A 15,676-nucleotide genomic window follows, 5' to 3' on the forward strand; every position below is an offset into this window, starting at 1 on the left:
AGAGGAAGGGCCAGGGAGAGGCGGCCGGAGGAGGCTGGGGCTACAGGGGAGTCTTTAGCCAACAGAGCCTCAGTTTCCCCATCTGTCAAACGAGGGGGCCCATCCGCTGGAGAGTTGGCAGAAGAAGTTTGGGGGGAGTTCGGGGGAGCAGAGGACCGGCACTCCAGCACTTCATCTGCCAGCGTGGGCAGATACTTGCCCTGCCCGGCCCAGGGCCACCCCTCACCCTGGCCCAGTTTGTGACTCCACCCACCCTCCACCCAGCCGGGCTGTCAGGGCTGGACATGAACTCCAGAGATCCTGAAATCCTGTCCCTCCCAGCTCACGAGCCCATTGTGGAAGTGTCCAGGCTCAGCTACTGTGAGCACCCACATGGTCACCCCATTCCTGGAACAGAGCTCAGTGCTGGCTCCACTGGGCTGGAGCTCCTGACCTACTGCCCACTGCCTCGTGGCTGGGCACACTTGTTTCCTGATGTCCGGTTCAGCAGACCAAGTGCCTGCCCTGTGCTGACACAGGGAGATCTTGCGCTTGTGGCTTGTGGGAGGGAACAGATGGACTCACGAACAGACACCATCATGTCACAGTGAGTGACCTCTTCCTGGAGCATGTGGCTGGGGAGAGGAACAGAGACCAGGGACAGAGTGGAGCAAAGCCAGACATCGGTGTCTCCCTCTGAAGCATGATTGCAGGGCAGAATGGGCAGGGGCTGCAAGCTCTGAAGTGACAGATGGTAGACCAGGACCCAGAAGCCCCGTTACGAGGGTCACTGCAGACTGTTTGGACAGACCAGGTGCCCCAGAGGATTGACACCCAGGAAGGGAAGGGTGCCTCTGTGTGCAGGGCATCTTGGCCAAACGGGGAACAGAGAACCCCGCAACTCGTATTGCTCCTGTCCTGCTTTGCCAGTACAGCCCCAAGGCTGTGGGGGAGGGTTGGGACTCAGGGCAGCTCAGAGCCAGGAACTGCAGGAGGCCGAGGCCAGGAGAGCAGGGCACCCACGGGTCCCCATGGAACTGGCAGGACAGGCATGGGTGAGAAGGAGGGTGTGCGGGCAGGCCCAGTGCTGCAGGTGAGCAGAGGTGAGGCAAGGACCCCTCGCTGGCCAGGGGAGAGAGGTGGAGGGCCTCTGCAGAGCATGTCTAAATTAAGGTACGCAGGTGATGCCCGAACCACACTCTCGGGATGATGGCCAAAGGGTAGGGCAGGTCCCCCTGCCACGCCTATCACCAGGGTAGCCATGGCTGCCAATGTGGTGGGCTAAGCCAGGGTCCAGACCATGCAGAGGCAGCTGCAGTCAAGACCCTGCTAAGACCAGGATGGGGTGGGGCAAGATCTGCTGCCCAGCTCAGGGTTCGTCGCCTCCCCCAAAGCTTTGGGCTATAAGCAGCACCTTCACAAGCCCGGACCATGCCCAAAGTCACACCGCCAGTGCCTGCCTCTGCACTGACCACCAGGCTCACAATCCACGGCTCACTCTCCGTCTCTCCCTGGGTGTCGCTAAACATGACAGGTTTAACACATCCATCAGAAAGCCAGCACTTCCCAGTCTCGGCCTGGCAACCTCGGGTTCCTTCTTGACACCCCTCCCCTCTCACTCCAAGTCCTGTCTGTCTGGAAGCCCTAGTGCTTCTCTCTGCAAAGCACACCAGAATCCTGCCCCTTCTCTGCCCCTCCCCACTCCATCCTCTCACCTGCTCTCCTGCTCCTGTCCTTACCTGGCTTTGTCCATGGCCGCGTTGGAGGGATCACAGTCAGTAGGATCACATCATTTCTATGCTCTGGAACCTCCCAGAGCAAATGCCTATGTCCTTCCCGTGGGCACGTCTGCACAATCTCACTGTTCCCTCTCTAAACTTCTCTCTCCCGTTTCCACTCTCACCACACTGGCCTCTCTGCTGTTCCTCCAAGTCAGGCACGTTCCCACCTCAGTGCCTGTGCACATGTGGCCCCCTCCTCTTAGATCACTCCTTCCCCAGATTACTGCGAGGCTCATCTCCCTAGTTCCCTTGGTCTCTGCTTCAGTATCATTTTATTAGACAGGTCTCTCCTCACTTTTCTTTTTAAAGCTGCCCACTGTCCTCATGTTCCCCCCCTCCTCTGTCCTCCTCTGAACCCCTATATATTTTTATTTGTTGTGGTTGGACCCCCCTGGAGTGTCATCTCACAGGGTCGGGAGAATGTGTGCCTGAGTCACTGTTGCGTCCCCAGGGCCTCAGTGCCCGCCTGTCACAGAGTAAGTGCTCACTAAATGGTTGATGGATGAACAGACAAGGTCTCGAGGGGCAGCCCCAAGGATAGGGCAGGTTCAGACAGAGCTGCCGAGCTGGGTCCCAGTGTCCAGAAGACCCCGGAAGCATCAACCTTCTCACCCCTCCCAACCCCAGGAATGGCCCCGTGGTCATACTGGGCCCCTCCTCACCAGGCTGGCTGTGAGGAGAGGACACCCCACAGGCCTGTTTCCCCGCAGGACCAAGGCTGTGGCTGGGGCGCCACTGTAGCCTCTTGCAGCTTGTCTGCTCAGTTGGGGACATTGGGAAACAAGGTCCACCCCACTCCCCAGCCTCCTCCAGGGGGAGCCACCCTGGACGGGGCCTCTGGCCACATAGCCCAGCATGCAAGGGTCGGGGAGTAAGGCATGAGGGGCTAATTGGGCTCTGGGGGGGGGCGCGTCACACAGGCAGTGGCTCTGAGGACAGGGTCCCATTAACAGTGTGTGCTCCAGCACGGGGGACAGGCCGAGCACGGGGACAGGCCGAGCACGGGGGACAGGCCGAGCACGGGGACAGGCCGAGCACGGGGACAGGCCGAACACGGGGGACAGGCCGAGCACGGGGACAGGCCGAGCACGGGGACAGGCTGAGCACAGGGACAGGCCGAGCAGGAGCTGCCCGCCTTGGGCTCCAGCCCATCCTGGCTCCCGGGCCTGGCCTCCAGCGCTCTCTCATGCTGCCTGGCACTGGGTGGCAGGTGAGGTGTTTTCCTTCGCTGGAACCAAGGGGAGAGCAGCAGCAGAGTGGGAGCGGGGCCAGAGCGTGGTCCGTGGAGGGTGGCTCACCCCACGCCTGTGTGCTGGGCTAGAGATGGGGAGTCTCATCCAAACTTCAAGCCAGAGCTCAGCAGCTGGTTCCCTTCTGCCCCCAACACTCTTGCACCTCTGCTGGGAGAGGCCCTCAGTATCACCACCCCAGGGGACCTCCCGGCCCCCAGCTTTCCTGCCCAGATGCCCACCTCCATGCCAACCCCACCCACCACACTGCGCAGGACTGGCTAGATGTCCCCGTCCCCAGGATGACCATCTCTGGGTCCCAAGCATTGTCCTAAACAGGGCCCTGCTCAGAGGCTGCCCTCAGTGGGCGGCCCCAGTCTGTGGGCTTCTGGCATCTGGCTGCCCGCTGCCCCTCATGGCAGACACAGGCCAGGCTGGACTGTGTGCTCAGCATCTGCTCCCTTCTCCCCAGCCTAAGACAGGTTCACAGCTGGAGGAGGCTTTCCGGAAATCGGAAATCGTGGGACAGAGACCTGATGATGACCTGGGTTATAAGGTCATCTCCTGGCAGGGTCACAGCCTGTGCAAAGCCCTGGAGGGCAGGCTGTGAGGTCAACTCAAGGGCCAGCCAGTGCCCCTCCCCAAATGGGCTGCACCCTGATTGCCAGCTACCATCAGCACCCCCAAACCCGGGTCAGCTGCTGCTTTGCCCTCTGAGAGGTTTGTTTGGGTAAATTTTCTGCATAGAATAACAGGATCAGGCAGGGTCTGCTAAGGAGATCTATTTTAAAACCCGTGGGTGGAGGACGTTGCCCACGCACACTCGCGATTCTATTTTTATATCCAAACACTCTCCTCTCAGCCCCGGAAACCCAATTTGGAACTTGAAAGAGGCCCGTTCTATTCTGGGTCCCACTTCCGACCGGTGGGGTGGAGGGGTTGGGTGTTTGTACACACGGAGCCTTCTCTGCCCTCCCCTCCCAAATGCTCCTGAGTCCACGTGACCTCCAGGAAGGCACTGGGGGCTGGAAGGGGAAGCCCATATGGGGCCTGGGCAGGGGAAGTGTGGCTCTCAGGAAGTGAAGGCCTCACGCTACCGCCAAGGGGGTCCCCACCTACCACCCCAGCTCAGGGTCAGGGGAGCAGCTGGCCCTTCCAGCTGGACATTGGGATGAGGTGCATGAGATTGATGGGTGAGAGGTGGCTTGTGCAACTGTGCGAGCCCCTTCACCAGAGGTGAGCCTGGGAAGGGTCCTGGGAGGGGACCCCCAAGAGAGGCTGAGCTCCCTCAGCCTTGCCCTCCAGGCCTCTGGAGAGACCCGGCTGTTGGCAGGAGCGAATGAGGGAGCTGCCCACCAGGCTCCCAGAACTCCCCCTTGGGAGCTTTTCACAGGTTCTGGGTGGGTCTCCCCAAAGCTTCAGCCACCTGCCCAGCCCAGGGTCCCCGGGGAATTGCTCCCTTCACCCTTGCACTCATCCATTCTCAAGAGTGGACTTTGGTCTCAATTCCCACTCCCGTGTGTCCCCCAAACCGTGGTGGGCAGCTGTAAGGCCCCCAGCTGCTGCCCTGCGTACACCCCCTTCCCAGTGTGCCACCCTCTGGCCAATGAGTTGAACTCATGAGTTGCACCCTGGCACCATGATGTGTCCTGTACTGTCCTCCCCACCAGGCTGAGGTGGAGCCCCAGGCTCAGTCCCCAGCCGGAACGAGCCCACCACAATCACTCAGAACGGCTCAGGTCCAGGGCGCCCCGCTTCCGCCGCTGCCCCCCACCCGTCCCCCGCCCTCTGACAATGGGCAGGACTGGGAGAGGTGGGGCCCGGTCTGTCCACAGTGTGTCCACAGTGAACTCCTGAGCTGTGCCCAGTCCAGAGCTGGCCGTGATGGGTAGGAAGAGACGGAGTCCTCAGGTGGCGGGGGAAGGGGACAGGTGGCCTGACAAGGATTCTAGGAGCATCTCACAGGGAAGCTGGGGTTAGTGTGTGAGGACCGCCAGGAAGGAGTGAGGAGGGGCTCCCTGGAGGTGGAGCTGAAGCGCCAGTCAGGGGCTCCCATGGCCTCCCCTGAGCACCTGCTGTGCCAGGTGCCTTCACAGCCTCCACAGGTCTCCTCCTGCACCACCAGGAGATGGCAGTGAGCTTTACTTTCGGAGGAGAAACCCAGATGCTGAGAAGGGCGGCTCCTGAGGGGGACCTGAGCTCTGCAGCATGTGTGTGTGTGTGTGTGTGCGCGCGCGCGCACGCAGCTCACACAGAACCACACAGAAACACAAGGTGCATTTTTTTTTTGGTCCTGTTTCGTATTGCAAAAAATTAAGGGCAAAGTCATGTCTGCTTATCTCAACTCATTTGTAAATAGCGTTGGAATGCCTGGTTAGCCATTAGGAGGAGAAAGAGACCCTAGCTCAGCCAGATCAAATACTTAAATGTGAAAAAAAGACCCTAAGACATATTGGCAGAAAACATGGATGATAATATACGATGGAGACGGTGAGGCAGACTTTCTAGGTACAATACCAGAGGAAACGCAACTGGCTTTTGAGTATAAGGGAAGAGCCAGCAGATATGGCAACACAAAGGCGACACCAAAAATGGGGCAGATATAAAAGCAGTTTTACGGTTATTTAAGTTTCTATCTTTAGCTGGAAATGGGCAGAAATAGCGATTCACAAAAAAAGAACTATATGTGACCAATAAGCCAAGCTGAAACTTGTTCTACCTCACTAGTGATTAAATAAATACAAATGGGAACAATGGGACAATTTTTTGCTTCTTGAAGTTAAAACGCTGACAGCCGGCACAAGCGGCACATTTGTGTGTTTGCTCGCTGTAAGGAGAACCTCTCGTCACTCTTCCTGCAAAAATGAGTGGATTCTGAGACACAAGTTTACATTCTCCCAAACGAGGTAAAACTTTACTCCTTTGAGTGTGTTTGAAATGTAGTTTCTACTCATCATCAGAGTTACGCACGCTGAAGAGTTAACATAATTTCACAAGGTTTCTTGCAAAACAGCCGGCCCCACTCCCCATTTTCCATGGCAACTTTTAGCTCATTCTTTTGGTTTCACTTCATATCCTCAAACAACACACGTTGCTACTTCCTGACCTCCAGTGTCATTCTGTCACCATTTTGCTTAGACTGATAGTCCTGGTTGACATCATGACACTACCTGACACTTCATGCCTGGGCCACGTCATGAGTTGTGGTCGTTTTTTCCTTTGTTGCTTAACTTCTCTCCCTTGGAGTTCATGTCATTTCTTTCATTTTGCTTATTTCTCATTACTAATTCAACTCTAAATTCTGCCAAATATCCCCTCTCACCCAAGACGTCCAGGTGTATCGGGTATTCTGTGAACTCAGACTCTGCTCTCTAAGCTGGGGCACAGCATTCACCAGCACCCCAAGCTCCCTCCACGGTTCTCTTTGCTGCAGGACCCCTGCTTCCTGCATTCCACACTTCCCCTTTCTTGGTTTCCTCCCTCTGTTTGGTGGAGCACACACTGAAGGAGCTTCCTGAGAAAGGGCACTGGGATGTGCACTTTTGAGGCCTTGTCATTCTGAAGATATCTTTCTTCTGCTCTCACTCTTGATTACGTTTGGCTGAGTATAAAACTATAGCTTAGAAAGCATTTAATTTCAGAATGCTGAGAATTATCTTCCAGCTTTGAGTGTTGCTGTTGAGAAGTCTGAAGCCAACCAGATCCCAGTCATTGGTGTGTCACCTCTCGTTTCTCTCCGCACACTGTAGAGTCTTTTGTTTGTCTCCAGTGTCCTGAAACCCCCCTTCGATATGCGCCTTGTATGCATCTGTTTTCATTCTTGGACCTGAGCAAGTCAGTGGGTCCTTTCAACCTGAAAACTCAGGCTTACTTTCTGTGAAATGTTTTCAATGATATCTTTCATTATTTTCTTCCCTCCTGTTCTCTCTAAAACCTCTATTGTGTAGATGTTAGGCCTCCTAGATAGAGTCTCTAATACCTTCCTCTCTTTTCTTTTTCTCTCTTATTTTCAACTTTTTGCCTACTTTCTGCAAGACTTCCTCAATCTTATCTTCCGACTCTTCTACTGAGTTTTCCATCTTCGTGGTCATCTCTTTAACTTACGAGTGCTTCTTACATTCTATAAACGTCGCAGAGCACCAAGTTCCCATTTCATGGATCCAAAGTTTCCTCTTTTCTTGTTGAGGATGTTTCCCTAAGTCGTCTTCTCCCAGCACAGTTTCTGTTCCTTCCCATTGCCCTTTCTCTATGTTGTCTTGATCTTCCATGGTACCAGTGTCCCCTCAGACATCTGGTTGCCTTGGCTGGCTGCTCAGGCTGGACAGTGGGACTTGTGAGCAGGGGTTGTTGACCGTGACCTTTACCATGTAGTGACCTGGCAGGACATGGCCCTCAGGATCTCCTGGCTGATCAGACTTCCCAGAGAAAACCCCTCCAACGTCCTGCCTGGAGGGGAGAAGCGTGCTTCTCCTGGGCACTGAGCGTGGTGTCCTGGGCACTGAGGACAGGGCTGGGGTCTCAGCATTTAATGTGCACTGGGCTCTCTTGTTTTCATCATGGACCCTCCACCCCAGCTGTGCCTGATGTCCCCTAATCCAGAGACCCTCTGTGCGGCCCACTCCAGGGAAGAAGCCTGTGGCGCGTGGCCTATGGGGGAGGTCTGGAGGCCCAGGTGTGGGTGGGGCTGTGGAAGAAGCTGGCTCGCTGCCGTGTTTCCAGCCAGCCTTGTGTATTTTGGCTCTGCTTCACTCACGCTTTTAGAGGTCCCCAGGGCCACCGGTTCCCGAGCCATTTCGAGAGGAGTGTGAGGGGGACATGGGGAGCCTTGCCTCTGTCCTGGAGTCACCAAGGCTGGAGTTAATCCTTCCCTCTGAGCCCCAACTTCCCCATGCGTTTGTGAGGACTACATTTTTCTTGTGCTGTTCCCACCTGAAGGGACTTGATGCCAGGAGAGGAGAGGTGGAAGTGAAGTGGGGTGCTCAGCAAACACCTGAGGAGCCCAGCTGGTGGCTGCCGGGGACCTGATTCGCCATCCTAAGAGCTTCACTCCTTGGGTTTGTCCGTCCTCTGCAGCCTCTGTCTTCACAAACCTCTTTGTTATAAATAACTCCAATCAGCATTAAACTTTAACATCAAACACATTAACTTGCAGATAACACTTTAGCTGTCATCCAACACCTGAGTTGACAGATAACAGCTTGGTTATCAGCTGACACCTTCAAATATCAGCCAAAACCCTCACTGGTAGCTGAGAAGAAAGCTCTGCCTGGGAATGAAATATAGACAATGAAATATATATCATTCCCTGGGAATAATATTCAGACGCGCGCGCGTGTGTGGATCCTAGGAGGAGGAAAATGGTTCCAACAAGGAAACAGAGATGCCAAAGACCCGAGAGCTGCCATGGCCGCATGGGCCACAGACCGTGAGGCTGGGGGCTCCGGGAAGGCTCTCCCTCACAGATGAGGTCACCTCCAGCTTATGGGCACATTATCCTAATCTAGATGGAGTGGCCTCCCTGGGAGCCATGGCGCACGAGGGCCACATTATGGATACTTCAATACAAACGTGTTGAGTAAATGACAAAAGCAGGCTGTGCGCAGCTTCTCTCCACTGAGCAGATGCAAATGCTGAGGCCAAGCGGGAGAGGTTTGTCAAGGCCGCAGCCAGGGCCACACTGGCTTCCTGCCCTGCCCGTTCTCAGCTGCGATGCCCAAACCCACCCACCACTGGAGTTTGTCAAAGGTGCCCAGCCTGCAAGTGCCCCCCGTTCCCTGGGGGTCTTCGCTTCTTCTTGTCCCTGGGACCCTGGCTGGAAGAGCCCTGCCTTGCTGACCCTCTTAGAAGACTTGCCCTGCCCACAGCTGGAAGAGGGGACTTAGGGTCCCACGAGCTGGCTTCTTGGCCAAAGGTAGGGCTGTCCAGACCCCTCTGCGCCCATCAGAAGGCTCAGAACCTTCTAGAACCTTCTTTCTGGGCCAGAGAATCTGGGGAGATGCCCCAGCACTAAATATGTCTGGGAAATGGAGCAAGATGGAGAAAAATGATGTTCCCAGAAGGGCTTTCAGGCATGCGATGTACGTGCAGGGCCTGAGGCCTGGGCTGGAGGGCGGCTGGGAAGAGGGCAGCCGGAGCTGCAAGCTGCCTTCTCTGGGCTGCTCCCCCAGGGACCCCACCCTCCCCAGGAATGCCTTTCACACTGGCTGGGCAGGACAAAAACCAGAGGGGGCCCCAATCCTGCAGGGCCCTGACCTTTCCTGCCCAGCTGAGGTCTTGCCTGAGCTGGCCTTAGCCCTGGAGACTGGCAAGGGGTGTGGGTATCCAGATCCTCTCCTGGGTAAACCCCACCCCCAGCAACACCTTGAGACTGGGGGTTCCAGCTAAGCCTCATTGAATCATTTATTCACTCTTGCATGCCCCATATATTTACACTGAGCAGCTGAACATTCGTTCATTCATTTCACAAACCTCGGCTGAAGGCCCCCCACCTGCAGCGCTGTGCCAGGCCCTGGGGTCCCATGCAAGGGTAGCGCCACCCTCCTCCCTTGCTCAGGCCCATGACCTCAAGTCCTCCTTGACTTTCTCTCACACACCCCACCCAAGTCTGTATGCGTTCCCTATGCTGAGGAAGACAGTGGAGAAATAAAATGCAGTCACTATAGTCAAGCGCTAAATTACTAAAATCATGTAGACTGAAGCATGAGGAAATGATTCTATGCTTGCTTTTAGTAGCCTGGGAACTCAAACTTTTGAACTCTCCAGTCATGCCCAGAGAGATATCTCTTCTTCTACTTTCCTCCTCCTCCTCCTCCTCTGTCTGTCTGTCTGTCTGTCTGTCTGTCTGTCTGTCTCTCTCTCTCTCTTTCTCTCCCTCTCTCCCTCCCTCCCTCTCTCTCTCTCCTACAGACAACCCTCTGATGAACCCTGGAGGACTTAGGAAAGGACGTTCACATGTCCAAACCACCAGACATCCGGAAGGTTACCATCTCAGACCAATCCAGAGAACTGAGCCTTCTCAAGACGTGCTTTTACTATAGGAATGCTCCGCTTTTCTTTCTTCTTCGGGACACTCTGGGTATTGCCTAGTTGCGTTTCCGGTTTGCAAACCCTAAGACCGTTGACTAAGTGCTGTCCCAGCACTGCCATCCCTCTTAGCCTGTCAGGTGAAGAGCAAGTTCTCCAGAAGCAGATCCAGCAACAACAGTGGTCCTGGGCCTGTCGAGCCTGGACGGGAATTCTTCATGCTTCTTCCTCTCCTACTTTGATCCAGCCACAACTGCACATGGCTGGGAAGCTCTCGGTGGCAGAGCATCAGAGAAGCAACGGGTCACGGACTGTGGGAGGACAGAGGACAGCTGGTACACATGTCCACAGCTTTCAGAGCTACACATCCAGCCCCAAACCATGACATAGACATCTTCCATTCTTATTCACTGGCAGCCTGGCAGCCTCTGGAAAGGCCAGCTCCAAGCCCGCAGTCTCTGGCTCCTCTGAGCTCTTTGCATGGATCTCGAACACAGCAGCAAAGTTGGCCATGGCCCCTGTTCTGAGACCTGCAGCCTCTCCCCTCTGCTATCACCCCTGCCCCCAAGTGTCCATCCAGCTCCATACTGCACCGGCAATCGGGAAGACAAGGGTGATCACCACGGAGGCTCGTCAACACGACCAGCTCACCCAGGGACCCCTTTCCCCAAAGCCATGGAACTCTGAGTTCCCTTTTCCAATCCACCTGGACACCATCTTAGGGGTGGGGAGGGGAGGCTGTGTGCAAGCTGAACACCTCCTTAGGCCATGGGAGCTTCTGGACGAAACCACAGTTTAGACCAACAGGACTGAAGTTAAATTCTCCTGCTACTGTGCAGGTGCCCTCGAGGGAGAGCAGGTCAGTATCTGCACCTCTGACATGAACTTGGAAATGAACAAGATTGTTGAGTGACATGAAGGAGAGTTCTGGGACAGCAGGGACAGGTTGTGTGTGACTGGGAACATCCAGGAGTCGGGGTGCTGGCACCCAGCTGTGGACAAAATAGGGGTTCTGTGGAGTGACCTCACAGGGTGATCTGATCATAAATCCCTAACTGGCAAGTCATGGTGGGTCGTCATGTCCCAGGCCTCTAATCCTTAAGCAGCCCCATCCAATTGTTTCTATGCAGCTAGGTTAACGCTTCTTTGAAATAACCCATAACCACCCTCAGGAGAGCATAGCATAGTTGCGTTAACTCTCCTGAAATCCAATCCCCGCCTTGCTCTCCCACCTCCGTGTCACCTTCCTTCCGTTCCCTCCTTAATTCCAAATGCATAAAAGAAGCTGAAAAATTATTCTCTGGAGCATTTGAGATCTTGCTCCCTGGCAGATGGTATCAGTTTGGGCTCAAATAAATTTTTATAACAATTCTCTACAGGTTTGGACATAGACACACTCACTGTTCAGTGACAGGGGACCTGGGTACCCAGAGTTTGGTTGTGTATGTTCAGACACGGGGGGAGCGTGGGGTTTGCACACACTCTGGGTCCTGTCTGAGGCTCTGGTCCCCAAGTCCCCTGGCCCCTAGAAGCGCCAGTCACATCACACCCTTGTGGACACTCCAGGGAGGGCCCAGTGGGGGATCCCCGAGGCACAGAGTGCCATCTAGGGCAGGCAGAACCCCGAGGGGCACAGCCCAGGGCCCCAGCCAGCCTGGCACCCAGCCAAGCCTCCTCTGCACTGCCTTGGCCCCTTTCTTGGTGTCAGGCATCCCTGAGCTCTGCCCATGAGCCCAGCGGCTCTGAGGCGCCTGCGCCTGCCAAGAACTGAATGTAAACCCCACAGAATTTGCATTTGGATCACCCAGTCAAGACACGATTGTGGGTGCTGGGTCAGGGGTCCTTCCTCCAGGTGGCTAATAGTGAGCTATTGGGCACTGTGGCTGTGGCCAGAGAACCCTCCAGGGGCCTGCACCTCCCTCCCCTCCACCCCCAGGGTCCTGTGAGGGCCTCTCCTCTGGTTTTCAGGGGCTCTGGCTCTCCACTGCTCACAGCCCTGCGCTCAGCCCCACGTGCACTGTCAGGGAGAGGGTGCAAGGTCAAAGGGGCAGCCAGACAGAAGTGAGGGGTTGCCTCCCTCATCCTCCTGTTATTGGCATCAAGTATTACTGTGTGAGGGCTCCCCCTTCTGGCCTCCCGACTCTGTTTTGGTGAGGTTTCCTTTCATTATTTTCATAGCGACCTACCCCAGGTTACACACAAAAAAACAGAAATGAAGACTCACCCCAGCTCTACCAGGCCTGGGGCCAGTGCTTTCATTTTCTCCGTTACTGCCTCAGCCAACCAGAACGTGACATTGATAACCGCGGGGCAGGCACTGTGCACCCCATGCTCTAGTCCCCACCACACCCCTACCAGGTAGGGAGGGCACTGGCTCTGACCTCACCTATGCAGAGAAGCAAGCGCTGGGGAGCTTTGCTGATACGCTTGTCTGATTCTACACACCTGTGAGTGTTTTCCGTGGGCTCAGCCCAAGCTTGGCTATGAATTACATCAAGGGGCCACAAGACGACGCTCCTCTCAGGGGACGGGGAGGAGGAGGGGGACACGCTGGGGGGAGTGGCCAGCAGGGATTCTGCTGATGGGAGCCTTTGAAAGCCCACACGTGTGCTTGTGCTTGGGCATTATCGTGGAGGAAACTCGGACTTTGAAAAAGAAAATCGCCAGAGCCATGGAAAAACACTCGGAGTTGGTCTGGAAAGTTGGGACTAGGAAAGGGATGTTGAGAAGAGAGGGTGGAAAAGATCCAACTCCCTTCCGCCTTCCGCTCCAAGAATAATACTCCCGACCTTAGAGAGGGGCCTGTGGGAAACAGGGTGGGGGGCACTGCCATGCACTCAGGGTGGCTAGGGCGCTTCTCTGGGCTCAGGCTTGGAACGTCGCCCTTTTCCTGTTGCTCCATGTGGCCAACTGGCGTGCAGCTGGGGGATTTGGATCCACGCTCAGGTCCAACACTTGGTGTCATCTTTGATGCCCCTCTTTCCCTCCCATCAGTAGGTACATCAGAGGCCTCTCAATCCCTTCTCGTCTGGGCCTGACTCCCCAGGCGGGGGGGAGGGGGGCCGCTGGGACAAGCCCAGCATCCGCGGCTGGACAAGACCCAAAGCCCGGGCCCAGGCCCAGGCCCAGATGGGTAGGCGTGGCCGGGCTCTGGGCGGTGGGCGTGACCGGGCTCTGGGCGGTGGGCGTGACCGGGCTCTGGGCGGGGCCGGGCTCTGGGCGGTGGGCGTGACCGGGCTCTGGGCGGGGCCGGGCTCTGGGCGGTGGGCGGGGCACGTCGGTTAAAGTTCCGGGGAAGTGGGCAGCCCGCCGACCGGGCGCGGAAGTGTCTGGCGGCCGCGCGCCCTCCCGTCCAGGCCCGCAGACATGTCGTCTGGGGATGCGGGGTCCGGTGGGCGGGAGGGGGCCCCCGGCGCGGCCGCCGCGCTCTGCGGCCTGTACCACGAGGCCGGGCAGCGGCTGAGGCGCCTGCAGGACCAGCTGGCCGCCCGAGACGCCCTCATAGAGCGCCTCCGCGCCCGCCTGGCCGCGCTCGAAGGGGACGCGGCGCCCTCGCTCGTGGACGCGCTGCTGGAGCAGGTGGCGCGCTTCCGGGAGCAGCTCCGGCAGCAGGAGGGCGGCGCGGTGGAGGCCGCGCTGCGCCAGGTGGGGGCGAGGGGTCCGGGCAGGCGAGTGGCGCCGCCTCGGGCGGCCCGGCTGGGAGCGCGTGTTGGTCCCCACGGGGGTGCTGCCATGTTGGGCGTGTGTCCCTGTGGTTTCCAAGCGTGTGTGACTGTTGGCTTCTGAAGTGTGTGTGCCTGTGGTTCTTTTTTTAAAAATTGTTTAAATATAGTTGGTATGTAGTATTAAAATAGTTTCAGGTGCACAATATAAGTAGTTCAACATTTATATACCTTACAGTGTGATCACCGCACTAAGTCTAGTAATCATCTGTCACTGTGCTGTCACAAACTTTTCACAATATTATCGACTGCACTCCCCTCACGTTTTTCACTTGTCTCCCTCCCCCCTCCCATTTGGTGATCATCAGTTTGTTCTTGGTCTCTACCAGGTTTGTTTTTGTGTGTTTGTTTATTTCGATTTTTAGATTCCACATATAAGCGAAATCATATGGTATTTGACTTTCTGTGTCTGACTTATTTCACCGTAATACCCTCCAGGTCCATCCGTGTTGTCACAAATGGCCGGATTTCATCCTTTTTATATGGCCGAGTAATATTCCGTAGTGTAGATGGCCACGTCTCTTTTATTCTTTCATCTGTTGATGGACCCCAAGGTTGCTTCCGTATCTTGGCTATCGTAAATAATGCTGCAACGAACATACGGGTGCATACATCTTTTCAAATTATTGGACTTATTTGGATAAATACCTAGACGTGGAATTGCGTCATAAGGTAGTTCTATTTTATAATTTTTTGAGGAACCGCCATACAGTTTTCCATAGTGGCTGCACCAATCTGCAGTCCCACCAGCAGTACAGGAGGGTTCCCTTTTCTCCACAGCCTTGCCAACACTTGTTTGTTGATTTACTGATGATGCCATTCTGACAGGTGAGGTGGTTTCTCATTGTGGTTTTGATTCACATTTCCCTGATGATTAGTGATGTTGGGCATCGTTTCATGTCTGTCGGCCATCTGTATGTCCTCTGGAGAAATGTCTATTCAGGCCCTATTTTGGGTCTCTTGAGATTCCATATGAATTTTAGGATGAGTTTTTCTATTTCTGAAAAAAAAATATCATTGGGATTTTGATAAGGATTGCATTGAATTTGTAGATCACTTTGGGTAGTATTGACATTTTAACAATTGAAGCTTTCCAATCTGTGAATATGGGGTGTGTTTCCATTTACTTATGTCTTCTTTAATTTCTTTCTGTAATGTTTTACAGTTTTCATTGTACAAGTCTTCCACCTCCTTGAGTAAATTAATTCCTAATTATTTTATTGTTTTTGATACTATTATAAATGGAATTGTTTTCATAATTTTCTTTTCAGATTCTTCATTGTTAATGTATAGAACTACAACTTTTTTTCTGTTGACTTCGTATTCTGCTACTTGGCTGAATTCACTTATTAGTTCTAACAGTATTTTAGTTTTGGTAGATTCTTTAGAGTTTTCTCTACATAAGATCATATCATCTGCAAACAGATATGATTTTACTTTACTCTTTGGATGCCTTTTATTTCTTTTTCTTGCCTAGTTTCTCTGGCTGGAATTTCTAGTACTTTGTTGAATAGAAGTGGTGAAAGTAGTAACCCTTGCCTTGTTCCTGATCTTAGAGGAGAACTTTTCAGTCTTTCACCTTGAATATGTTTGCTATGGATTTTTCGTGTATGGTTTTTATTATGTCGAGGCAGTTTCCTTCTATTTTTAGTTCATTGCGTGTTTTTATGATGAAAGAATGTTGAATTTTATCAGGTGCTTTTTCTGCATCAATTGATATGATCATGTGTTTTTTCCCCCCTTTATTCTCTCATTTTTTTTTTAAAGATTTTTATTGGGGAATTGGGGGGATGGGAACAGTGTTGGGGAATTGGGGAAAGGGGAACAGACAAGTTGCTGTCGTTTTGTTCTTCAATCTAGTTGTGGAGGTTGTTGCTTCACTGGGCCAAGTTGGCACCATCATTGCGCTCTTCTCTGGCGAGGCAGATCAGTCGCCGGCTTC

General features: G+C 54.3%; 1 protein-coding gene across 1 annotated transcript in view; it reads left to right on the forward strand.

Moving 5' to 3' along the window:
* Window positions 1-13,311: 13,311 nt before the first annotated feature.
* Window positions 13,312-15,676, forward strand: part of TNIP2 (TNFAIP3 interacting protein 2) — a 16,517-nt gene continuing 14,152 nt past the window's right edge. The window contains exon 1 of the mRNA XM_019658102.1: window positions 13,312-13,657. Within this exon, the coding sequence (XP_019513647.1) occupies window positions 13,379-13,657 (279 nt within the window). The 5' untranslated portion in view covers window positions 13,312-13,378. The remainder of the gene's footprint in view (window positions 13,658-15,676) is intronic.

The sequence above is a fragment of the Hipposideros armiger genome, unplaced genomic scaffold, assembly GCF_001890085.2.
Source record: "Hipposideros armiger isolate ML-2016 unplaced genomic scaffold, ASM189008v1 scaffold_282, whole genome shotgun sequence".
NCBI lineage: Eukaryota > Metazoa > Chordata > Mammalia > Chiroptera > Hipposideridae > Hipposideros > Hipposideros armiger.